The 27115-nt window shown below is 45.5% G+C and overlaps 1 protein-coding gene across 1 annotated transcript in view; it reads left to right on the plus strand.

Annotated features, from left to right (window-relative positions):
* Positions 1–1171: 1171 nt before the first annotated feature.
* atrn (attractin) overlaps positions 1172–27115 on the plus strand; it is a 339856-nt gene continuing 313912 nt past the window's right edge. The window contains exon 1 of the mRNA XM_078406639.1: positions 1172–1488. Within this exon, the coding sequence (XP_078262765.1) occupies positions 1217–1488 (272 nt within the window). The 5' untranslated portion in view covers positions 1172–1216. The remainder of the gene's footprint in view (positions 1489–27115) is intronic.

Raw genomic sequence — 27115 nt, forward strand, 5'->3', positions numbered from 1 at the left:
ATGTGCACATTCTCATGGACACGCACACTCACATGGACACACGCGCACACTCTCACAACCACGCGCACACTGACACGGACACGCGCACTCTAGATACGCGCACTCTCACACGGACACGCAATCTCACACGAACACACTCACCTGGACACACGCACTCACAAGGATATGTGCACACTCACACAGACATGCGCACACTCACAGACACACGCGTATACTCACCCGGACATGTGTCCGGGTGAATATACACGTGTCCGGGTGAGTGTGCACGTGTCCGGGTGAGTGTACACATGTCCGTGTGAGTGTGCACGTGTCTGGGTGCGTGGAGACATGTATACTCACCCGGACATGCGCACACTCACCTGGACATGTGCACACTCACCCGAACACACGCGTATACTCACCCGGACACACGCGTATACTCACCCAGACACACGCATATACTCACCCGGACACACGGGTATACGCACCCGGGCGCATGCACACTCACCCGGACACACGGGTATACTCACCCGGACACACGCATATACTCACCCAGACACACGCATATACTCACCCGGCCACGTGCACACTCACCCGGACACACGCGTATACGCACCCGGGCGCGTGCACACTCACCCGGACACACGCGTATACGCACCCGGGCGCGTGCACACTCACCCGGACACGTGCACACTCACCCGGACACACACGTATACTCACCCGGACACACGTGCACACTCACCCGGATGTGCGCGTATACTCACCCGGACGCGAGCGTATACTCAACCGGACGCGCGCGTATACTCAACCGGACGCGCGCGTATATTCACCCGGACGTGCGCGTCTACTCACCCGGACAGGCGTATACTCACCCGGACATGCGTATACTCACCCGGACACCCGCATACTCATCCGGACACGCGCACACTCACCTGGCCACGCGCACACTCACAGACACACGCGTATACTCACCCGGACACCCGTATACTCACCCGGACACGCGCACACTCACCCGGACACGCGCACACTCACCTGGACACGTGCACTTACCCGGACATGTGCACCACACCTGGTCATGCGTGTATACTCACCCGGACACGTGCACACTCACCCGGACACGCGCACACTCACAGACACACGCGCACGCCAGCCCACGGACGCGCGCACGCACGCACGGACGGAGGGAGGGGGGAGCTGGAGGAGCTGGAGGCGGCGGCGCTGCCGTGGGCTGGAGAACATGGCGGCAGCGGCGGTGGCACAGGGACAGCAGCGAGCCGGGGCAGGGGCAGGGAGCGGCGGCCGGTGCTGGGGGCTGATGTTGATGCTGGGTGCGGCGGCGGCGGTGCTGGTGATGGCGCTGGTGCCGGTGGCGGTGTGCGGGCTCGCGGCCCCGGCCAAGGAGTGCGAGAAGCCGTGTGTCCACGGTAGCTGCAGCGCGACTACCGGCCAGTGCGTGTGTCCGGCCGGCTGGGTGGGAGAGTCGTGTCAACACTGCGGCGGCAGGTTCAGGTGAGCGAGCGGCCGGGCCGGGCCGGGCCGGGCCCGGGGGAGAGGGGGAGAGGGGGAGAGGGGAGCCGTCCCCGTCCTCACACGGGCTGGGGGTCTGACTGAAGGATGGAGGGGCGAGGGCCGGGGTTCATGTGAGGGGGGACTGGGGAGAGTGTGGTGTGGCGGGGAGGGGAGGGGAGGGGAGGGGAGGGGAGCCGCCCCCGTCCATGGGGCTGGGGGACCAGGGTCTGGATCTGGAGCCATGGTCTGATAGTCTGGCCGGGCGGGGAGACCGGCCTCCATGGGGTCTGGAGAGAGTGGGGACCGGGAAGTCGCCCCCCCCCCCCATTGACTGGAGCCGGGGGAGGGTGAGGGAGTCAAGGGGCGAGGGTCTGGAGGCTGGGGAGCCGCGCACCCCCCCCCCCCCCATGAGCTGGAGCTAGAAGGGGGGCGAGGGTCTGGAGTGCCCCCCCCCCCCCCTCCATGTCGGGCTGGGGCCAGGGTCTGATGGGCTGGGAAGCTGGTCCCCATGTGGGTTGGGACAGGGTCTGATGGATGGATGGAAGGACGAGGGCGGGGGGTTCAAGTGAGGGTCCGGGGAGCTGCGGGTTGAAGTGAGGGGCCAGAGGCCCGGGGGGGGGGGGGGGGGGGGCTGGAGCAAAGGCAAGGGCCGGCCTCCAGGGTCTGGGGTCAGAGTGTCCGGGGGTCTGGGGATCTGGAGACTCCCGGCCGGGGGGGGGGGGGGGGGGGGTGGTGGTCTGTAATAGCATTCTTGTTATTGAGGGCGTGCAGCGTAGGTTCACTAGGTTAATTCCCGGAATGGCGGGACTGTCGTATGTTGAAAGGCTGGAGCAATTAGGCTTGTATACACTGGAATTTAGAAGGATGAGGGGGGATCTTATTGAAACTTATAAGATAATTAGGGGATTGGACACATTAGAGGCAGGAAACATGTTCCCAATGTTGGGGGAGTCCAGAACAAGGGGCCACAGTTTAAGAATAAGGGGTAGGCCATTTAGAACGGAGATGAGGAAGAACTTTTTCAGTCAGAGAGTGGTGAAGGTGTGGAATTCTCTGCCTCAGAAGGCAGTGGAGGCCAGTTCGTTGGATGCTTTCAAGAGAGAGCTGGATAGAGCTCTTAAGGATAGCGGAGTGAGGGGGTATGGGGAGAAGGCGGGAATGGGGTACTGATTGAGAGTGATCAGCCATGATCGCATTGAATGGCGGTGCTGGCTCGAAGGGCTGAATGGCCTACTCCTGCACCTATTGTCTATTGTCCTCTGGGAAGGGGCCTGTGGGTCTGGATAGCCGGCCTCCATGTGCTGGTGGACGGGGGGGGGGGGTCTGGAGGTTGGGACGCCGGACTATAGTCAGGGGTCTGGGGATGGGGTGACGAGGGACCGGGGTTGAAGTGAGTGGCCGAGGCCTCCTCTGGGAAGGGACTGTTGGGCCGGAGCTGGGGAACTGGCCTCCACAGACAGGGGACGGGCGATGGGGTCTGGGGTAGGGGTCGGTCTGCTCCATGACGGACCGCAGCCTCACAACTTGGGCTCCGTGGGAGGAACGCCACTGCCATCCCCTATCCGTCACCGCCATCCTCATCCCCTCCCCTCCCTTGGGTCGGTGAACCATGCCGATTCTCTCCCCCTCCCCCGGTTACCCCTCACTGATCCTCAACACGACCATCCATCCACCCACACAAGTCCCTGATCCTCTCTCTTTCCCCACTCACAAGGGTCCTCGAACTTCCCCTCACCCACACATTCCCCCTCCCCCCCCCCCCACAAGGGTACCCTCTCACTCACACTGGTACCTGATCCCTACTATCTCCCCACATGCCGTTGACCCTCCCCTTGCCCACAGGGGTCGCTTCCCCTCCCCCCACCCACCCACATGGGTACCCGAAACCCACCATCCCCCCACCCCCACGCATGTCGTCGACCCTCCCCTTGCCCACATGGGTACCCAAAACGGGTCCACCCGGTTACCCCCTCACGGGTCCCCTCACCCCCACTAGTCCCCGACCCTCTCTTCCACCCCGCCACGATGGCTCCCAATATCAGCCCACATTGATCCTCAACCCATCCTCCCACATTCCCCTCCACCGTCCCCATCTTTCTCCCCCTTCCCTTTTTACCGTTTTTCTCTCCTCCTGGTTCCCACACAGACCATTCTCATACCCAGCCCCTTTACCCTCACACCTGACTGTCACCAACTTCAGCCTAAGATAGACATAATAAGCTGGAGTAACTCAGCGGGTCAGGCAGCATCTCTGGAGAAAAGGAATAGGTGACGTTTTGGGTCGAGACCCTTCGTACTGGAGTACTGTGTGCAGTTTTGGTCTCCAAATTTGAGGAAGGATATTCTTGCTATTGAGGGCGTGCATCGTAGGTTTACTAGGTTAATTCCCGGAATGGCGGGACTGTCATATGTTGAAAGACTAGAGCGACTAGGTTTGTATACACTGGAATTTAGAAGGATGAGAGGGGATCTTATCGAAACGTATAAGATTATTAAGGGGTTGGACATGTTAGAGGCAGGAAACATGTTCCCTTTGTTGGGGGAGTCCAGAACCAGGGGCCACAGTTTAAGAATAAGGGGTAGGCCATTTAGAACAGAGATGAGGAAAAACGTTTTTAGTCAGAGAGTTGTGAATCTGTGGAATTCTCTGCCTCAGAGGGCAGTGGAGGCCAATTCTCTGAATACATTCAAGAGAGAGCTAGATAGAGCTCTTAAGGATAGCGGAGTCAGGGGGTATGGGGAGAAAGCAGGAACGGGGTACTGATTGAGAATGATCAGCCATGATCACATTGAATGGCGGTGCTGGCTCGAAGGGCCGAATGGCCTACTCCTGCACCTATTGTCTATTGTCAGATCCTTCAGACCAGCATTTGTAGTTCCTACTTACACCAACCTCAGTCTGTCCTCCCACCCAGCACCACCCTCATACCAATTCTGTTCATTCCTTAGACTCCTATTTCAAAATACCCTCCTCACTCCCAACCCAACGTCTTCAACTTATTTTAGTCTTTTAAAATATTTTCAGTTCCTGTCTGGAACATTTTGCTAATTTGGGCATGCTGCTCTGAGTGAGGTCTTGAAAATTTAACGTCTTTATTTTTTTGATACGAATATAGGTTCTTTAACCTTTTGACTCTGAGTCATCATAGTATAGAAACCGATTGTATCTATGCCAACCATGAAGTACCTATCCATACTCAGACCATTTAGAGGCACTTGGTTTGAAGCCTTCAGTATCTTGTCTGGGTGCATTGCAAATTCCAATCCATCATCTGGGTGGGAAAGTTCTTCCTCGAATCCCCTCCAAGTTTATTACCTCTTACCCAAAGCCTGTGCCCTTTAGTTTTGACCTCTTATTAGTTATATAGCTAAAAGTATTTGGAAAGGCAAGGATTAATTAAAGATGAAAACACACAAGGAACTGTAGATGCTGAAATTTTGAGTAAGACACAACGTGCAAGAGGAACTCACCGGGTCAGACAGCATTTCAGGAAGTCATGGATAGGCGACATTTTGGGTTGGGACTGAAGGGTCCCAATCCGAAACGTCACCTATCCATGTCCTCCAGAGATGCTGCCTGACCCGCTGAATTCCTCCAGCACTTTGTGTTGTACTGATTAGAAATTGTCAGCCTGGCTTTGTGGATGGAAAATCGTGTCTCACAAATTTAAACTTTTGTGAAGAGGTGAGAAAGATGATTGTTGAGTTTTGCAGGACAGATGTTGTCTACATGTATTTTAGCAAGACCGTTGGCAAGGATAGGCTGGCAGGTTGCATCACATGGGATCCAGGAGGAGATAGGCAGGTGGATATAGAAACATAGAAAATAGGTGCAGGAGGAGGCATTTGGCCCTTCGAGCCAGCCTCTCGAGCTCTATCTAACTCTCTGTTAAATTCATCCAGCGAATTGGCCTCCACTGCCTTTCGTGGCAGAGAATTCCAGAAATTCACAACACTGGGGTGAAAAATGTTTTTCTCACCTCAGTTTTGAATGGCCTCCCCTTTATTCTTAGACTGTGCCCCCTGGTTCTGGACTCCCCCAACATTGGGAACATTTTTCCTGCATCTAGCTTGTCCAGTCCTTTCATAATTTTATCTGTTTTTATAAGATCCCCTCTCATCCTTTTAAACTCCAGTGAATATGAGCTCAGTCTTTCCAATCTTTTGTCATATGACAGTCCCGCCATTCCAGGGGATCAACCTCGTGAACCTACGCCGCACTGCCTCAATAGCAAGGATGTCCTTCCTCAAATTAGGAGACCAAAACTGCACACAATACTCCAGATTCACCAGGGCCCACTACAACTGCATATTCAATGGTAATGGCGAGTTGTTATTCAGATTGGATGCCTGATGCCCAGGGATCGCTGCTGGGTCCACTGTTGTTGGTCATCTGTATAAACGATTTGGATGACAAACTTGTTAACCAGATTAACAACATTGTGGATGACGTCAAAATTGGTGGTGTCGTGGACAATGAGAGAGGATGTAATGCTGAGGCTTTATATGGTTCTGGTCGGGCCAGATTTAGAAAATTGTGAGCAGTTTTGGGCCCCATATCTCAGGAAGGATGTGGTGGATTTGGAGAAGCCTGCAGAGGAGGCTTATGAAAATGATCCCGGGGATGATTGGGTTAACGTATGTGGGGCGTTTGATGGCTCTGGGCCTTTCTACGCTGGATTTTAGAAGGATGGTGGTGGCGGGATCTCATTGAAACCTACCGAATAATGTAAGGCTTAGAGTGGATGTGGAGAGAGTGTTTCCAGTAATGGGAGAGTCCAGGACTGGAGGGCACAGCCTCAGAATAAAAGGATGTCCTTTAGAATGGAGATGAGGAATTTCTATGGGAATCTGTGGTATTCTCTGCCACACACAGCTGTGAAGGCCAATTCATTGAGTATTTTTAAAGTGGAGATAAATAGGTTATGAAGAAGGGTCTCGACCCGAAACATCACCCATTCTTTCCCTCCAGAGATGCTGCCTGAGTTACTCCAGCTTTTTGTGTCTATCTTTGGTTTAAACCAGCATATACAGTTCCTTCTTATATATTAATAAGTTCTTGATTAGTGAAGGCGTCAAAGGAGAAGGCAGGAGAATGGGGTTGAGAGGGTAAGATAGATCAGCCGTTATTGAATGGCGGAACAGGCTTGATGGGCCAAATGGCCTAATTCTGCTTTGTCTTATCTAAGATTGAAAAAAGACTTTGAATAACAAAATGTACTAGGGAAAGGTAGATAGAATTTACGTGCATAGTTTGCATTTTGGGAAGTTAAACCAGGGCAGGACCTGGCAACATGGAGATGGGGTCGTGAAGAAAGCATTTGGGATGCTTCCCTTCATTGGTTAAAGTCATTGAGTATAGGAGTCAGGAGTTTTGTTTGTTTAAGATTTTACACCCTAGAGATACAGCACGGAAACCCACTGAGCCCTTCAGCCCACTGAGTCCATGCCCACCAGCGATCACTGTAAACTAGCACTATCCTACACACTAGGGACAATTTACAATTTTACTAAAGCAAATTAACCTACAAACATGTATGTCTGGAGTGTGGGAGGAAACCGGAGAACCTGGAGAAATCCCACGCAGTCACAGGGAGAACGTACAAACTCCTTACAGACAGTACTCGTTGTCAGGATCGAACTCGGGTCTCTGGCGCTATTAAATTGTTCAGTTTAGTTTATTGTCATGTGTACAGTGAAATTTTGTTGTTGCGTGCTATCCAGTCAGCAGAAAGGCAATACATGATTACAATCGAGCCATTTACAATGTACATGATATGGGAATAACGTTATGTGCAAGGTAAAGCAAGCAAAGTCCGATCACGGATTGTCCGAGGGTCAGCAAAGAGGTAGATAGTAGTAGTCAGTGAGAAAGCACTTGAAATATTGTATGAGTTTCTTGTTGCCCAGCTGTAGGAAGGATTTCATTGAGTTGGAATGGATTCCCGATGTTGTTACCAAGCCTGAAGGACTTGAGTAATAGGATAGGCTGGGACTTCTTTCCTTAAAACATAGGAGGCTGATGGGTGACTTTTTAGAGGTGTATACAGTCATGTGGGGAATAGACGGTCACAGTCTGTTTTTCCAACGTAGGGGAGTCTAAAACGAGAGGGCATAGATTTCAGTGAGAACAGAAGATGTTTAGAAGACTCTTTGGGGGGGGGGGGGGGGGTGGATGTAGGGAATGAACTTCTGGAGGCAGGTGCAATTACAACGACACATGGATAGGTATATGGATAACAAAGGCAGGGGGATAAGGATCAAATGTAGGCAAATGGGGACAAAGTTTGAATATTTTTGAATGATGAATTTGAAAGGGTGGTGCTGTGGCACAGCGGTAGAGTTGCTGCCTTACAGCGCTTGCAGCACCAGGGACCCGGGTTTTATCCCAGCTATGGGTGCTGTCTGCACCTAGTTTGTACGTTGTCCTCGTGACCACTTGGGTTTTCTCCAAGATCTTCCTTCCACACTCCAAAGGAGTACAGGTTTGTAGGTAAATTGGCTTGGTATAAGTATAAATTGTCCCTAGTGTGTGTAGGATAGTGTTAATGTACGGGGATTGCTGGTTGGTACGGACTCGGTGGGCCGAAGGGCCGGTCTGTTTCTGCTCTGTATCTCTTTAAAAAAAAAAAAGATATGGTCAGCTCGGACAAGTTGGGCTGAAGGGCCTATTTCTGTGCTGTACAATTTTCTGAATCTAGTTCATGGGGAATTTGTGGAAGGATTTGGGATGTTCAGTGAAAGCTTACAATCTTGTCACACCTTTTCAATGTCATTGTAGAGTCTAAAGGTAAGTAGCAGAATAATAGGATGACCATTCAGTTCATGCATGTTTATGGATTTTTGGAAAGTCCTCAGTGAGATGGCACACAGATGGTTCAACAAAATTAAAGAGCACATTATAACATGGCAGTAGACAGGGTTGGTATTGGATAATGAAAACAGTTGGGATAAAGAGTTATGTGTGGTGCGCAGCAGGGATATATACTGGATTCCAGTTGTTTACACTTGATACCTATGAAAGGCTCCAGTAGAAAAAAATAAAGGTGATGCATTTTTGTAAATGGTGAGTGTTTGAAAGCTGTAGTTGAACGGGGAATCTGGCTGTCCTCGTGCACAAATCGGTGACAGCCAACTTGCAGTTACAGCAACTAAATAGGCAGCTAGAACAACGTAGAACGTAGAAAAGTACAGAGCAGGAACGGGCTCCTCGGCCCACAATGTTTGTGTGGAACATGATACCAAGTTAAACTCAATGATCAATGATACTTTATTGTCACATGTACCTAGTAGGTACAATGAAATGCTTTGTTTTACAACTCGGTAAAATCATATAGAAGACCTCACCAAGGCAGTACACAAGGGTCGCCACATTTCTGGTGCCTTCAAAGTTACAAAGCTGATGTCACCTGTCTGTATATGATCCATATCCCTCTATTCCTTCCGTGCACCTATCTTACCTGCCTTCACCACCACCGCTGGCAATGCATTCCAGGCCCCCACCATTCTCTGTGTAAAACAAAAACTTGCCCCACCCACCTCCAATAAATGCTCCTCATAGTGGACAAATAGTATGTTGGCTTTGAGCCTCCATCAACACCACAGAAAAGTACAGCTCAGGAATAAGCCCTTCAGCCCACGATATTTGTGTGAGGTGTAATGTGGAGATAAACTGATCTCATCTGTACTTGCATGATCCATTTTCCTCCAATCCCTTTTTGCCTATCTAAAAGCCTTTTAAACGCAGCAATAATATATGCTCCTTTTACCATCCCTAGCAACACATTCCAGGCGCCCACTACCCACTGTGCAAAAAAAAACTTGCCCCACATATCTCCTTTAAACTTGTTCTGATGAATTTATTTCTAGAGAAAATGTGTCTTGATCCAATTATACAGTGTCTTGATTGATAGGAATGGATTGGTTGAATGCAACCAATTTATTGGCCCAATCTGTATGACTTTAATCTATATATAGTTTGGTCCAACCAAATTGGTGACAGCTCTGAGGAGGAGGATTTCCTGGAATGTAGACGGGATGGTTTTTTAAACCAATATGTAGAGGAACCAACGAGAGGAAAGGCCATCCTGGACTGGGTATTATATAATTAGGAAGGATTAGTTAGCGATCTTGTTGTGCAAGGCCCCTTGGGCAACAGTCACCATAATATGGTGGAATTCTGCATTGGGATGGAGAGTGACACGATTAATTCAGAGACTAGGGTCCTGAACTTAAAGAAAGGAGACTGACGGGAATTGGACTGGATAGACTGGCAAATTATACTTAAAGGGTTGACGGTGGAGATGCAATGGCAAAGATTTAAAGACCGCATGGATGAACTCCAGAAATAGTTCATTCCTGTCTGGCGAAAAAATAAAACGGGGAAGGTGGCTCAACCATGGCTTGCAAGGTAAATCAAGGATAGTGTTAAATCCAAGGAAGAGGCATATAAATTAGCCAGAGGAAGCAGCAAACCAGAGGACTGGGAGAAATTTAGAACTCAACAGAGGAGGACAAAGGGGTTAATTAAGAGGGGGAAAAACAGCATGAAAGAAAGCTTGCGGGGAATATAAAAACTCACTCTAAAAGCTTCTTTAGATATGTAAAAAGGAAAAGATTAGTGAAGACAAATGTAGGTCCCTTACAATCAGAGACAGATGAATTTATAACAAGGAAATGGCGGAACAGTTAAACGAGTATTTTGGTTCTGTCTTCACTAAGGAAGACACAACCAATCTCCCAGAAATACTAGTGGACTGAGGATCTAGTGGGAGGGAGGAACTGAAGGGAATCCACATTTGTCAGGAAATGGTGTTAGGTAAACTGTTGGGACTGAAGGCAGATAATCCCCAGGGCCTGATGGTCTGCATCCCAGAGTACTCAAGGAGGTGGCCCTAGAAATCATGGATACAGTGGTGGTCATTTTCCAATGTTCTCTCGACTCTGGATAAGTTCCTATGGACTGGAGGGTAGACAATGTAACTCCACTTTTTAAGAAAGGAGGGAGAGAGAAAACGGGGAATTATAGACCGGTAAGCCGTACATCGGTAGTGGGAAAGATGCTTAAGTCGATTATTAAATATGTTATAGCAGTGCATTTGGAAAGCAGTGACAGAATCGGTCAAAGTGAGCATGGATTTAAGGGGAAATCATGCTTGACCAATCTTCTGGAATTTTTTTGAGGATAAGGGAGAGCCAATGGATGTGGTGTATCTGGAGTTTCATAAAACCTTTGCCAAGGTCCCACACAAGAGATTAGTGTGTAAAATTAGAGCACATGGTATTGGGGGTTGGGTATTGACATGGATAGAGAACTGGTTGGCAGACAGGAAGCAAAGTGTAGGAATTAACAGGTCCTTTTCAGAATGGCAGGCAGTGACTAGTGGGGTGCCGCAAAGCCTGGTGCAGGGACCCTAGTTATTTACAATATATATTAACGATTTAGACGAGGGAATTATATGTGATATCTCCAAATTTGCGGATGACCCAAAGCTGGGTGGCAGTATGAGCTGCGAGGAGGATGCTATGAGGCTGCAGGGTGACTAGGATAGAGTGGGCAGATGCATGGCAGATGCAGTATAATGTGGATAAATGTGAGGTTATCCACTTTGGTGGCAAGAACAGGAAGGCAGATTATTATCTGAATGATGTCAGATTAGGAAAAGAGGTGCAACGAGACCTGGGTGTGCTTATACATCAATCACTGAAAGTAAGCATGCAGGTACAGCAGGTAGTGAAGAAAGCTAATGGCATGTTGGCCTTCATTGCAAGAGGATTTGAGTTTAGGACCAAGGAGGTCCTTCTGCAGTCGTACTGGGCCCTGGTGAGACCACACCTGGAGTATTGTATGCAATTTTGGTCTCCTAATTTGAGGAAGGACATTATTGCTATTGAGGGAATGCAGCGTAGGTTCACTTGGTTAATTCCCGGGATGGCGGGACTGACATATTGATGAAAGAATGGGTCGACTGGGCTTGTACTCACTAGAATTTAGAAGGATGAGAGGAGATCTTATTGAAAGATTTTAAAATTCTTAAAGGATTGGACAGGCTAGGTACAGGAAAAATGTCCCTATGTTGGGGGGTGGGGGTCCAGAACCAGGGGTCGCAGTTTAAGAATAAGGTAGGCCATTTAGGACTGAGACGAGGAAAAATGTTTTCACCCAGAGAGTTGTGAATCTGTGGAATTCTCTGCCACAGAAGGCAGTGGCGGCCAATTCACTGGATGTTTTCAAGAGAGAGATTTGGCTCTTAGGGCTAAAAAAATCAAGGGATATGGGGAAAATGCAGGAATCGGGCACTAATTTTAGATTATCAGCCATGATCATATTGAATGATGGTGTTGGCTCAAAGGGCCGAATGGCCTACTCCTGTAACTATTTTTCTATGTTTCTATGCATAGTATTTTTCCCCAGTGCAGGAGGATCAAGAACCAGAGGACATAGGTTTATGGTGACAGCGAAAAGATTTAATGAATACAATGTATAGTTTTGTTCTCCTAATTTGAATTATGTACAGTTTTGGTCTCCTAATTTGAATTGTGTACAGTTTTGGCCTCCTAATTTGAATTGTGTATAGTTTTGTTCTCCTAATTTGAGGAAGAACATCCTTGGAATTGAGGCAGTGCAGCGTAGGTTCACGAGATTGATCCCTGGGATGGCAGGACTGTCATATGAGGAAAGATTCTCTGCCACAGAGGGCAGTGGAGGCCAAATCACTGGATGGATTTAAGAGAGAGTTGGATAGAGCTCTGGGGGCTAGTGGAATCAAGGGATATGGGGAGAAGGCAGGCACGGGTTATTGATTGTGGACGATCAGCCATGATCACAATGAATGGTGGTGCTGGCTCGAAGGGCCGAATGGCCTCCTCCTGCACCTATTTTCTATGTTTCTAATACCTGAGGGGCAGCTTTACGTTCAGTGTGGTGGGTATATGGAATGAGCATGTACTAAAACAGCATTTTAAAAAACTCTTGGACAAGTACATCAGTTCATAAGTTATAGGAACAAAAATAGGCTGTTCAGTCCATCGTCTACTCTGCCATTCACTCATTGCTGATCTATCTTTCCCTCTCAACCCCCATTCTCCTGCCATCTCCCCAGGACCCCTGACACCCGTACTAATCAAGAATCTTATCAATATCTGCCTTATAAATATCCATTGACTTCCTCCACAGCCTTCAGTAGCCTGAATAGGTAAGGTTTAGATGGATACGAGCAAAACATGGGCAAATGGAACTAACTTCGATGGGGTATTTTGGTCAAAATGAGGAGTTAGGGCTTTTGTCTGTATTCCATGATGATTCTGCATCTCAAAAATCATGTATAGGTCTGCCTTCCCTACCAAATGTAAGCGGTATTTGTGAAAGAAAGTGGAAGGAAGGTTCATCAGATTGATTCCTGTTTGGCTAATATACCGTATGAGGAGATGTTTAGTAGACTGTGCCGATATTCTTTAAGTTGGAAATAAGAACTGGTCAAATGAAAAATTACAAAATACTTAGACGCTGGTCGGGATAACGTTTCCCTTCTGAAGCCACAATCTCAAAATCAGGCTTGGCTGTTTAGGACAGGAGACATTTCTTTGTCTATTGGGTCGTGAATCTCTTTGGTGATGTCTACCCAAGCAACTGTGGAGGCTCAGTCACAGTACACTCAAGCAAGAGATGGGTACAATCAAGGGATATGTGGTTGGTTCAGGACAGTGGCCCTGAGGTGAAAGATCAACCATGAACTCGTTGAATGATGGGGATTTCCTATTGCTTGTGTTCTTTTGTAATCAAGTAATTTGCTGCAGGAAATACACACCTTTAGTTTTGTGATGCTTTTTCAAATTGCATTGGTGGAACCTTGCTTTAATTACGGTATAACTGAAATCTATTGCTGTGGGAATTTTTGGGGATTTCTTCATATTAAATTTTGAAATATGTCATCGTAAGAATTATATATTATATATATATTTTCTGTGAAGTCCAGGAATTTTTCATCATATTGCTAACCCATGCGGTATTATTTTTTAAATATTTAAAAATTGTTGGAAATTCTCAGCAAGCATTGTTAATTGAGAATCATTTTTGTTCTGATGTAAGGTCATCTATATAAAATGCTAATTTTGTTTTTCCCTCCAAATTTGAGATTTCTAGCAAATGATGTTTTACCTTAGATAGACACAAAAAGCTGAAGTAACTCAGCGGGTCAGGCAGCATCTCTGGAGAAAAGGAATAGGTGACGTTTCATGTCGAGACCTTTCTTCAGACTGAGAGTTGGGGGAAAAGGAAACGAGATATTGTCGGTGACACTCAGTCTGAAAATGTCTTTCTATTTCACCGTCTATATCTTTTGTTTCCCTTTCCCCTGTCTCTCAGTGTGAAGAAGGGTCTCGATCTAAAACGTCACCGTTACCTATCTCTTCTCCACAGATGCTGCCTGACCCACTGAGTTACTCCAGGTTTTTGTGTCTATCTGATTTAAACCATCATCTGCAGTTCCTTCCTATACATATTGTTAGCATTTGTAAGGTGCTGGCTCGAAGGGCCAAATGGTCTTTCCTGCACCTATTTTCTATATTTCTATGTAAACAATCGTGATGCAGTGCTCTCAGTATTTATTGCAAACTGTTCTTGGCTTCTTTTTTCGTGTCCATCAACTATGTTTCATATGTTACATCACTGTCATTGTCCGTCCTGAAAAGGACGCAAGCTTCCGACGACAATCAGTGGGAACCATCACTTGTACAATAGATGGTGGTGGTAGCAGAATGAGCTCAGGACACTTCCAGTTTCCAGCCCCGCGACGTGGACGCTTCTGCTATGGGGCCACTGTTCTTGGCCCCTTAATAAGAACAGGGATATGCCTGTTCTGCTATTGTTAATGATCAATGTGTAGCTCAGTTCCATATTCATGGATAGGTTAATCTGACAAATCTATTGATCTCCATCTTCAGCTCCAGTTGTTGATTTGCAGTCAGTTCCGATGGAGAATTCTGAATTTCTCTTATCCTCGTGTAGCCTTACAGATGTTACTTGTGATAGCTATTACTTGTAGAGCGGGTTGAAGTGACATATTGTCTTGTGTGCTTATCTTTTTCCTCATGCACTCAGTTTGCACAATGGTAGTTTTAGGTTTGGAAAATGCTGGCTATAAATGCTTCCTACATACTGCTTACTAGCTAGCAGTAATCCAGAGGTTATAGACAATAGGTCAAGTCAAGTCAAGTCAATTTTATTTGTATAGCACATTTAAAAACAACCCACGTTGACCAAAGTGCTGCACATCTGATTAGGTGCAGGCCATTCGGCCCTTCGAGCCAGCACCACCATTCAATGTGATCATGGCTGATCATTCTCAATCAGTACCCCGTTCCTGCCTTCTCCCCATACCCCCTGACTCCGCTATCCTTAAGAGCTCTATCTAGCTCTCTCTTGAATGCATTCAGAGAACTGGCTTCCACTGTCTTCTGAGGCAGAGAATTCCACAGATTTACAACTCTCTGACTGAAAACGTTTTTTCTCATCTCCGTTCTAAATGGCCTACCCCATATTCTTAAACTGTGGCCCCTGGTTCTGGACTCCCCCAACATTGGGAACATGTTTCCTGCCTGTAACGTGTCCAAGCCCTTAATAATCTTATATGTTTTGATAAGATCCCCGCTGATCCTTCTAAATTCCAGTGTATACAAGCCTAGTCGCTCCAGTCTTTCAACATATGACAGTCCCGCCATTCCGGGAATTAACCTAGTAAACCTACGCTGCACGCCCTCAACAGCAAGAATATCCTTCCTCAAATTTGGAGACCAAAACTGCACACAGTACTCCAGGTCCGGTCGCACTAGGGCCCTGTACAACTGCAGAAGGACCTCTTTGCTCCTATACTCAACTCCTCTTGTTATGAAGACCAACATTCCATTGGCTTTCTTCACTGCCTGCTGTACCTGCATGCTACTTTTCAGTGACTGATGCACTAGGACACCCAAATCTCGTTGTACGTCCCCTTTTCCTAACTTGACACCATTCAGATAATAATCTGCCGCCTTATTCTTACCACCAAAGTGGATAACCTCACACTTATCCACATTAAACTGCATCTGCCATGCATCCGCCCACTCACACAACCTGTCCAAGTCACCCTGCAACCTCAAAGCATCTTCCTCACAGGTCACACTACCACCCAGCTTTGTATCATCTGCAAATTTGCTAATGTAACTTTTAATCCCTTCATCCAAGTCATTAATGTATATTGTAAATAGCTGCGGTCCCAGCTCCGAGCCTTGCGGTACCCCACTAGTCACTGCCCGCCATTAGGACAAATAATCCAGAGACTTCAGCTCAAACTCCAACTCTGCGGATGTGAAAATTAAATTCAATTAATCGTTTGAAATTAGGGATAAGAACAACAACTAGTTTCAGTAACAATGACTAGAAAAACTACTGTATTAGAGTCGTAGATCTTGGTCATACAGTGTGGAAACAGGCCCTTCAGCTCAATTTACTCTCGCTGACCAACATGCCCCATCTACACTAGTACCACCTGCCTGAGTATGGACCATATCCCTCTAAACCTATCCTATCCATGTACCTGTCCAGATGTTTCTTAAACGTTGTAATAGTACCTGTCTCAACTACCTCCTCCAGCAGCTCGTTCCATACACTATCATCCTCAGATTCCTATTAAACGTTAGTCGTAAAAACCCTTATGGAACACTCGTGCTTATGGGGATGAAAAATGACTTGCCCCCATCATTTTTCTCATTATTCCTTGTGGTGTAAGAGACCTCTTAGCCCATTGGATATTTACCTGCTTACACAAAAATCCCATAGTTACAACCCTTTATAATTAACCCAAATATCTACTGAAATGACTTGAAGCCACTTAATTCAAGGGCAAGAATAAAACTGTCGATCGCAGGCATTGACCTTGGCGATGAATTTAACAGGGAACGTAGAACAGTACAGCACAGGAATGGGCCCTTTGGCCTGCCATGTCCATGTTGAACATGATGTCAAGTTAATCTAATCTATGTCTGCAAGTGATCCATATCACTCCATTCTCTGCATATCCACGTGCCTATCTAAAAGTCTTAAATGCCGCTATCTTACTTGCCTCCACCTTCACTACTGGCACCCACCCACCACTCTCTGTGTAAATAAAAAGTTGTCCCGTAATCTCCGTTAAACAATCCCCTTGTGACCTTAAAACTATGCCCTCTCGTCTTTGACATCACCTCCCTGGGGGAAAAGGATCTGACTATCCACCCTATCGATGCCTCTCTTATATTTAAAATTTAGACGTGGAAAAGTAGCGCCTAGCTCAGTTGGCCTTACAAAGTCCTCTTGACAAACATCTAGGGATTTGTATCTAAACTGGAAGATATCTTCCACAGACAAATCTACCAACAGCCTGATATTATTTGTGAGGTCTGATTCTCTGGGTGTGCCTATATGTTAGACTCTCGTGTCACACTCCCTAGGGACGGTCTGCTTAACTGGTGGGATGGGCCAATTAAAGAGGTTGTTGGCACAGTGCTGTTGTGCAGGTGGAAAGGAGAATACTTTGATTTGTCAACGTGATTCCTAATGTCATGGTTTCATGCCATCAGGCTACACATGGGTGAGTAGACCTGCCTTTGACTATCCTTTGTCGGCTTATGGTCAGTTCAGTGCTCCTCTTAGACATTACTTGGTGGAAGGAAATAGCAAGAACACAGAATGTTCAATGGTGCTTTATTGTCACATACAAATGCTCTGTGAAATTATTTTCCTACAATCTGTCCAGTAGAGTATTGCCATACCTAAGCATATCCTGATTAGTGTACAGAAAGAGTCCACTGAGCCCGCATGCAAGAGGCCATGTATTCTCAATGGTGGACTGCAATGTTTTTCATCAAATTGGCCTTCAAGCATCAGCACTGACCACGTTAGACAGGTCCTGAAGGCCATGTCTGTGCCAGGTGCTGAGTGCCCGACACGATGAACGTTCAATCCTTTTTGGCAGATATATCTGTGCATAATAGCATTGGTTGAAGTGACCACACACACCTCGTGAAGACAAAGTCCTTATTAGAGAATAAAACAGGACAGGAACATACCCTTCAGCTGACCCTGTTCATGCCGAACGCGATGCCAGTTAAATTAATCCTCATTGCTTGTCCATGATCCATTCCCACCATAGAAATGTTCTTCTCGAAAAGCCTCTTAAATGCAACAATGGTATCTGCCTCCACTATCACCCATGGCAACGCGAAACAGGAACCCATAACTCTCTGGGTAGAAAAACTTTCCCTGCACATCTTTAAACTTTGCGCCTTTCACCTTAAAGCTGTGCCCTCTAGGCTTTGACATTTCCACCACGTGAGAAAGGTTCGAATTGTCTTCGAATGGATCATGGACAAGCATAGGGGATTAATTTAACTTGGCATCACGTTCGGCATGAACAGGGTCAGCTGAAGGGTATGTTCCTGTCCTGTTTTATTCTCTAATAAGGACTTTGTCTTCGAAAGGTTCTCATAATTTTACATAGGTCTATCTGGTCCTCCCTCAGCCTCTGATGAGCTGGAGAAAACAATCCAAGTTTGTCTAGCCTCTCTTTATATTTAATACCCTCTAATCCAGGGACATTTTCTGTTGTGTTCTCTGAAATTTGTGCTAAATGTGACTGAAACAGATTTGGTAATCAAAATCTAGGAACCCATGAGCTGATGTGAGCCATCGGCAGCAACAGGTCTGTGGACCATTATAATCTTTAATCTCATACGATACAGTCTTAAAACAAAAGATAGCTTTGCATCTCCGACACTCAAACATTGCTGTCAAGATGAAAAGTTAATAAAGTATATCCAAAAATGCCTAGTGAAGCTATAAATAGCTTCCCATCTAACTAGTTCCATCTGCCTGTGTTTCGCTCATATCCCTCTAAACTTATCCTATCATGTACTTATGTAAATGTTTCTTAAACGTTGCAATTGTACCTGCCTCAACTACCTCCTCCGGCAGCTCGTTCCATACACCCACTACCCTTTATGTAAAAAAATTAGCCCGCGGGTTCCTATTCAGTCTTTCCCCCCTCGCCTTAAACCTGTGTCCTCTGGCTCTCTATTCCCCTACTCTGGGCAAGAGACTGTGTGCGTTTACCCGACCTATTCCTCTCATAACTTTGTTCCCAGTGCTGGAATAACTCAGCGGGTCAGGTAGCATCTCTGGAGAATGTGGATTGGTGACGTTTCATGCAAACATTATTTCCCAACCAAAAAATCTGATCTAAGTCCTACAATCCCACCGCATCTATCATCAGTGGTGGTGGGTGAATTAAATGAATACTGGAAGGGGAAGGCTCCAAGTGCATCCCCAAATTCAATCATGGTGAGATCTCTGGCGTCTCGGAGACCAGTCTTTACCCAGTTTGATTCACTCCCGATTAGAAGTCTGGAACATGATGGAGTACTCTCCACTTGCCTGGATGAATGCAGCTCCACTGAGTCTGAAGAAGCTTGACGTTATCCACAACAAGGGCTGTCTCCTTGATTTGCACCACCAATTAGGCTTCAGGGTGTCAATAGGCAAGACCTCTTGAAGCCACTGTAATTGTGTGGATTGAGCAGTTCATTTTCTGTGCAGGTCATGCCCAGTGCATCCATGATTTGTTTTTAAGAGGCACAGCGTGGAAACAGGCCCTTCGACCCACGGGTCTGAGCTGACCAGCAACGCTGAGAAGGTTATAATGAAAAAAATAAAGTTGATACCTGACGGAAGCTGTATTGCATGAATGCCATTACAGCGTCTTAAGACTGAGTCTGACCTAAAGCAGTGTATACCTCAAGCGGGCGGCACGGTGGCGCAAAGGTAGAGTTGCTGCCTTACTGCACCAGAGACCTGGGTTGGATCCTAACTACAGGTGCTCTCTGTACAGAGTTTGTATGTTCTCCCCGTGACCTGCTTGGGTTCTCTCGGGAGCTCTGCTTTCCTATCACACTCCAAAGACATGCAGCTTTGTTGGTGAATTGGTTTCAGTAAAATTGTAAATTGTCACTAGTGCATGTAGGATGGTGTTCGTGTGCGGAGATCACTGGTCGGCGCGGACTCGGTGGGCTGCAGGGCCTGTTTCCGCACTGTATCTCCAAACTAAACTAAAAAACTAAATTGTAAATACAGCAGCTCTCTTCTCCTTTTAGCTGTACTAGGAATTTTATTTTGCACTCTTTGGAAATTGCATTAAACAATTTAGGCTGCTAGTATCAACTTTTAGTTTTATTTGGGTAGGCTGTGGTTAGTTTAGGTATACAATCAGTTTTTTATTTGAATTTACTTATGCTTATGTTTCCATTTGGAATGGAACATGGACCTGGATGTTTTAAATGTTTAGCTCAAAAATCAGTTTGAATATTCTGTTTTTGAAATCTTGACCCTGTCCTGATTTTATATGGTAATTTGATAATAAATGTGACAAAGAAATGCAAATCTCTGCTTAAAGTGTGCTCATGAAATTGCTAAAATTAAACTCAAACTGCATTCCAGCATTTACTGGTTTTAATGCCGTTGGCTGCTAAGTATTTTTAGGAACAGGAAAAGGTGGTAGTTATGACCAGTCTATGATGAGTCAGTGGTGTGTGTGGGGAGGAAATAAAATCTGTGGACCAGCTGAGAAAGCATGCAATAAATATTCAGTGTAGGAAAGAACTGCAGATGCTGGTTTAAATCGAAAGGAGACAAAATACCGGAGTAACTTAGCGGGACAGGCAGCATCTCTGGAGAGAAGGAAAGTGTCACCTATTCCTGATTTAAAGAAAGCATGTTTTTATAAATTCCTCAAGGGTTTCATCATGCATCAATATTGCTTTTAACTCTTGATTTGTGGAGTTTACTGCCAGGTTCAAACTAACAAATGTACTGTTGTTTAAAGCATTGAATTATTTTACTTATTTGCAGGGTGTGTTTAAGATCTTTTTGTTGTTATCTAGTTTATCACTTTTTTTAAATGTTTTTTTTAAAGTTTAGTTTAGAGATACAGCGCGGAAACAGGCCTTTCGGCCCCTCCGAGTCCATGCCGAACAGTGATCCTTGGACACTAATACTATCCTACACATACTAGGGACAGTTTACAATGATACCATGCCAATTAACCTGCAAACATGTTCTTTGGAGTGGGAGGAAACTGGAGATCCCGGAGAAAACCCACGCAGGTCACGGGGAGAACGTACAAATTCTGTACAGACAAGCAAGAGTAGTCAGGATTAAACCCGGGTCCCTGGCACTGTAAGGCAGCAACTCTCCCGCTGCGCCACCGTGCCTCCTTAACTTCTCTTTCGTTTGTTTGGCTGAATTGGCTCATGTTTGTTTTTTGTTCACGGGTGTATCTTGAAAAGCCAATTGAGAAAACTTGAACTGAAAAATTGGCTGCTTTCGCAAAACTTGCCATTTTTACCAGAGACATTCTCGTGTTCTTGGGGCATCCCACCAATGCTGTACAGCCGGTGAAGTTCTTTAAGTGTAATCGCAGTTATAATGGAAAAAAAACACATCCGTCAGTTTATGCATCGCAGCAGCAAAAAGCAGCTAATATAACAATGACTAGATATTGTTTCTGAGGTATCAAATGCTCCAACACGAAGCTGGGGTGCAAACAGGGAAAGCATGAGAAATGTGAATGGGGCTCCTGTTGAAATATCAAGAAAAGGTCATGGTTTGCACTTGGAGCCTCTGCTTCCATCTGCCTTTGTGTTGGATGTGCAGGAATTAAGCAGCTTTCTTCGTTTGTTAGATGGTTGCCATGAATGCTGCAAGAATGTGCCCTGGGGGTTGAAGCAAGGCAACAGCTTTATATTTGATCCTGGGAAAGTTTATTGAATGACAGTTTATTTTGCTTCTTGATTTATTTTGCATCTTCATTTTAGAAAATTTGTCATTTGATATGGTTTGAAGTGTGAGCCTTGCTGATCAACACTAAATACAGAATCGTTTTTTATAACTTTAGCCAGGGTTTCACAACATCCAATTTACAGCGCACTTTAGCTTTAGATAGGACAGGGTAAATGCAGGATTGGCTTAAAGAGGAACTTCAGCAAAGAAGACAATATTTGTTCTCTTATTTTGTTACTTGGTTAGCAGCGAGAAGGTTTAAAAATAAATTTGTTTAGATGTATGCACTTTTTATAGAGAGAGAAAACAACAGCCTGTGATCTTGCAAAGACGATAGTCTCTCCCTGTTGCTTCCACCTTCTGCAAGCTTAGAAAATAATGTCCAGTATTTAAATACACTTGTCGTGTAGCGAATTGCAAAATTTAGAGACCTAACAGCAAAGGTAGAAGTCCATGACTGAGATGAGTGACTTTGTCTGTACTTACAACAGTACATCACAGGTTCGGGCCATTTGCCCTGCTATGTCGGTGCTGAACATGATCTCCTCTGCCTGCACTTGATCCATATTCCTCCATTCCCTGCATATCCATGTGATTATCTAAAAGCCTCTTAAATGCCACTACTGTGCCTGCCTCCAGATCACCTCTGGGAATGTGTTTCAGGCATCCACCGCTCTCTGTGTAAATCAATGTGCGTGCACATCTTTGAACTTTGCGGCTGTCACCTTTAAGCTAGGCCCTCTGTCTTTGACAATGCACCTCCGGGAAAACGGTCCTGACTGCCATCATTATCTATGCCTCTCATAATTTTATATACGTCCATCAGTATATCAGGTCTCCCCTCAACCTCTGGCATTCCAGAGAAAATCATCCAAGAGTGTCCAACCTTTCCTTGTAGCTCATACCCCAATCCCAGTGGCATTCTGTCAGCTCATTCCATATATCCACCACCATCTGAGTGGAAAAAGTTGCCCCACGAGCTCCTGTTAAATAATTCCCCTCTCACTTTAAATCAATTCTTTGTATTTCTTGTTTCCCTGACTCTGGGGCAGGGGGGGAAGGAATTTGATGCTCACCCGAACTATTCCCTTTGTGATTTTATGCACCTTTATAAAATCACCCCTCCTGCTCTCCAAGGAATAAAGTCCTATTCTGTCCAACCTTTCCGCCTCAAATCCTGGCAACATCATCTTACATCTGTATTCTTTCCAGCTTAAAGGCATCGTCCCAATAGCAGTGTGACCAAAGCAAAACACATCTCCAAATGCGGCCTCACCATCATCCTCTAGTACTGTAACGTAATGTTCCAAATTCAATACTCAATTCTGAAGTCTGAAGAAAGGTTCCGACCTGAAATATTACTTATCCATGTTCTCCAGGGATGCTGCCTGACCCACTGAGTTATTCCAGCACTTTGTCTTTTTTTTAGAATCAATTCCCTGATTTATGAAAGCCAGCATGCCAAAAGCTTCCCCATCACCCTATAACACCACTTTTATGGTACAATGTACATGTACTTCTAGACCTAGGTATAATATAAAAGATTGAAGCTGGACTCAAAATGCTGGAGTAACTCAGCGGGTCAGGCAGTATCTCCTTTTCTACAGAGATGCTGCCTAATCGGCTGAGTTACTCCAGTATTTTGTGTCTATCTTTGGTGTAAACCAGTATCTGCAGTTCCTTCCTACACATATAAAAGATTGATCAGATTAGGTTGGCTTGGTTAACTAGACTACTGTGTCCAGTTCACGTCGCCATACTTAAACAATAGACAATAGGTGCAGGAGGAGGCCATTCGGCCCTTCGAGCCAGCACCGCCATTCAATGTGATCATGGCTGATCATTCTCAATCAGTACCCCGTTCCTGCCTTCTCCCCATACCTCCTGACTCCGCTAACCTTAAGAGCTCTATCTAGCTCTCTCTTGAAACTATTCAGAGATTTGGCCTCCACTGCCTTCTGAGGCAGAGAATTTCACAGATTCACAACTCTCTGACTGAAAAAGTTTTTCCTCATCTCAGTTCTAAATGGCCTACCCCTTATTCTTAAACTGTTGCCCCTTGTTCTGGACTCCCCCAACATTGGGAAAATGTTTCCTGCCTCTAGCGTGTTGAATCCCTTAATAATCTTATATGTTTCAATAAGAAGGATGAGATTGGACTGGTGACGGTGCAGAGGAGATTGAGTGGAATATTGCCTGGAGTTAACCATAACCATATAACAACTACAGCACGGAAACAGGCCCGTTCGGCCCTTCCAGTCCACGCCGACCACTCTCCCTGACCTAGTCTCATCTACCTGCACTCAGGCCTAAACCCTCTAATCCCCTCTTATCCATATACCTATCCAATTTACTCTTAAATAATAAAATCGAGCCAGCCTCCACCACTTCCACCGGAAGCCCATTCCATACAGCCACCACCCTCTGAGTAAAGAAGTTACCCCTCATGTTACCCCTAAACTTTTGTCCCTCAATTCGGAAGCTATGTCCCCTTGTTGGAATCTTCCCCACTCTCAAAGGGAAAAGCCTACCCACGTCAACTCTGTCCGTCCCTCTCAAAATTTAAAAAACCTCTATCAAGTCCCCCCTCAACCTTCTACGCTCCAAAGAATAAAGACCCAACCTGTTCAACCTCTCTCTGTAGCTTAAGTGCTGAAACCCAGGCAACATTCTAGTAAATCTCCTCTGTACCCTCTCCATTTTGTCGACATCTTTCCTATAATTTGGCGACCAGAACTGCACACCATACTCCAGATTCGGCCTCACCAATGCCCTGTACAATTTTAACATTACATCCCAACTTCTATACTCGATGCTCTGATTTATAAAGGCAAGCATACCAAATGCCTTCTTCACCACCCTATCCACATGAGATTCCACCTTCAGGGAACAATGCACAGTTATTCCCAGATCCCTCTGTTCCACTGCATTCCTCAATTCCCTACCATTTACCCTGTACGTCCTATTTTGATTTGTCCTACCAAAATGCAGCACCTCACACTTATCAGCATTAAACTCCATCTGCCACCTTTCAGCCCACCCTTCCAAAAGGCCCAAGTCTCTCTGTAGACTTTGAAACTCTACTTCATTACTAACTACACCACCTATCTTAGTATCATCTGCATATTTACTAATCCAATTTGCCACACCATCATCCAGATCATTAATGTAAATGACAAACAACAGTGGACCCAACACAGATCCCTGGGGCACTCCACTAGACACTGGCCTCCAACCTGCCATACAATTATCAACCATTACCCTCTGGTATCTCCCATTCAGCCATTGTTGAATCCATCTTGCAACCTCACTATTAATACCCAACGATTTAACCTTCTTAATCAACCTTCCATGTGGAACCTTGTCAAATGCCTTACTGAAGTCCATATAGACAACATCCACAGCCTTGCCCTTATCAATTTCCCTGGTAACCTCTTCAAAAAATTCAAGAAGATTAGTCAAACATGACCTTCCAGGCACAAATCCATGTTGACTGTTTCTAATCAGGCCTCGTTTGTCCAAATAATTATATATATTGTCCCTAAGTATCTTTTCCATTAATTTTCCCACCACAGACGTCAAACTAATAGGTCTATAATTGCTAGGTTTACTTTTAGAACCTTTTTTAAACAAAGGCACAACATGCGCAATGCGCCAATCTTCCGGCACCATCCCCGTTTCTAATGACGTTTGAAATATTTCCGTCGTAGCCCCTGCTATTTCTGCACTAACTTCCCTCAATGTCCTAGGGAATATCCTATCAGGACCTGGAGACTTATCCACTTTTATATTTTTCAAAAGTGTCCGTACCTCCTCTTCTTTAATCCTCATAATTTCCATCACTACTCTACTTGTTTCGCTTACCTCAGAACTGAGTGTTTCAGTTCTGAGGGGGGACTAGATAAGCTGGGTTTGTTTTCCTTGGAAGCTGAGGGGTGACCTGATAGAGGTATACAAAATTGTGGGCACAGAGAGGATTGAGAGGAAACATTTTCTCATAGAATAGTATTCAAGGCTAGAGAGCATGTTTAGCGAAAGAGAGGATCTGAGGAAGAGCTTTCTTACTGAGAAGGTGATTAAAATCTGGAATGCGTTAAAGTCTGTGATTTAGCTATATTTTTTACTCATTTATTCATTTTGGGGTATCTTGAAAGCCAGCATTTATCACGTATCCCTAATTTCCTTGAGGTAAATGTTACCTCCTTTTGCCTATGAATCAACTGTTGTCTGTACTGCAGAAGTAATCTGCCAAGAGCTTTTGTGTACAAAGGGCAGAATGAGGTGCTATGTAAACATATATTTCTGTTGAGTCAGTGGTGGGGGCAGGTAGACATAGAAACATAGAGAATAGGTTCCGGAGTAGGCCATTCGGCCCTTCGAGCCAGCACCGCCATTCAATATGATTGTGGCTGATCATCCAGAATCAGTACCCTGTTCCTGCTTTCTCCCCATATCCCTTGATTCAGTTAGCCTTAAGAGTTATATCTAACTTATTAGAGTCATACAACATGGAAACAGGCCCTTTGGCACAACCCATCCATGTCAACAAGATGCCCCATCTAAGTTAGTCCCATTTGTCTGCTTTTGGCCCATGTCCATCTATCTTATCCACGTACCTATCCAAGTGTCTTTGAAATGTTGTTATAGTATTTGCCTGTACTACCTCTTTTGCAAGCTTGTTCCATACCCACCACCCTCTGAGTAAAAAAAGTTGCTCCTTGGGGTTTGTATTAAATCTTGTCCCTCTCAGATTAAACATATGTCCTGTGGTTCCTGATTCCCCTACTCTGGGTAAAGATACGCTATTCTCCCTAACTATTGTGCAATTAAATCCCAATACACGGGAGGTCACAAATCAAATGCTGGTAAACTGGCTTAATATAGAAAGGTGCTTAATGGTTGGAATATACGACATGGGCTGGAGACATGGGTTTCTGCATTACATAACCATAAAACAGCCAAGTCTTTTGGATGTTTCATGATCTAATTTGGGAGTAAAAAAGATGAAATGGCTTAATCTCTGCGCTCGAGGATACTAAATATAGCATTGCTCAAGGGCTAAATGTTCTCCACTTAAACAACTTGAGGAATAGCTTAAACAGAGAAACAGCTGCATTCTTGAAAGTGGCGTAGGAAAAAAAACTGCAGATGCTGGTTTAAATCGAAGGTAGTCACAAAATGCTGGAGTAACTCAGCGGGTCAGGCAGCATCTCGGGAGAGAAGGAATGGATGACGTTTCGGGTTGAGAGCCTACTTCAAACTTCTTGAAAGTGGCATTGTTCAGATTGCTTGTTAAATCAAGTCATCGATGTTCAGCTGGATGGAGCGACCTGTGTAATTCTTTACATTTTTAAATCGTCCTAATATTTTCCTCCTCTAATGTTTGGCATTTTGGCCTTCATCAGTCAGAGTATTGTGTATTGAAATTGGGAGGCCGTGTTGCAGTTATATAAGATGTTGGTGAGGCCGCATTTAGAGTATTGTGTTCAGTTCTGGGCACCATGATAGAGGACAGATTGAATTGAATTGAATAAATTTTATTAGCCAAGTATGTATACATACAAGGAAATTGCCTTGGTGCTTTGCTCACAAGTAACAACATGACATACAGTAAACAATTAAGAATTAAACATTAAACATTAAGAATAAAACATTATAGTTTAAACATGTGATGAATGAAATAAAATACCAGAGGAAAAGGAGGCTACAGACTTTTGGTTGTTGAGTAGAGCTACTGCTTGTGGGAAAAAACAGTTTTTATGTCTGGCTGTGGCGGCTTTG

The sequence above is a fragment of the Rhinoraja longicauda genome, chromosome 1, assembly GCF_053455715.1.
Source record: "Rhinoraja longicauda isolate Sanriku21f chromosome 1, sRhiLon1.1, whole genome shotgun sequence".
Lineage (NCBI taxonomy): Eukaryota > Metazoa > Chordata > Chondrichthyes > Rajiformes > Arhynchobatidae > Rhinoraja > Rhinoraja longicauda.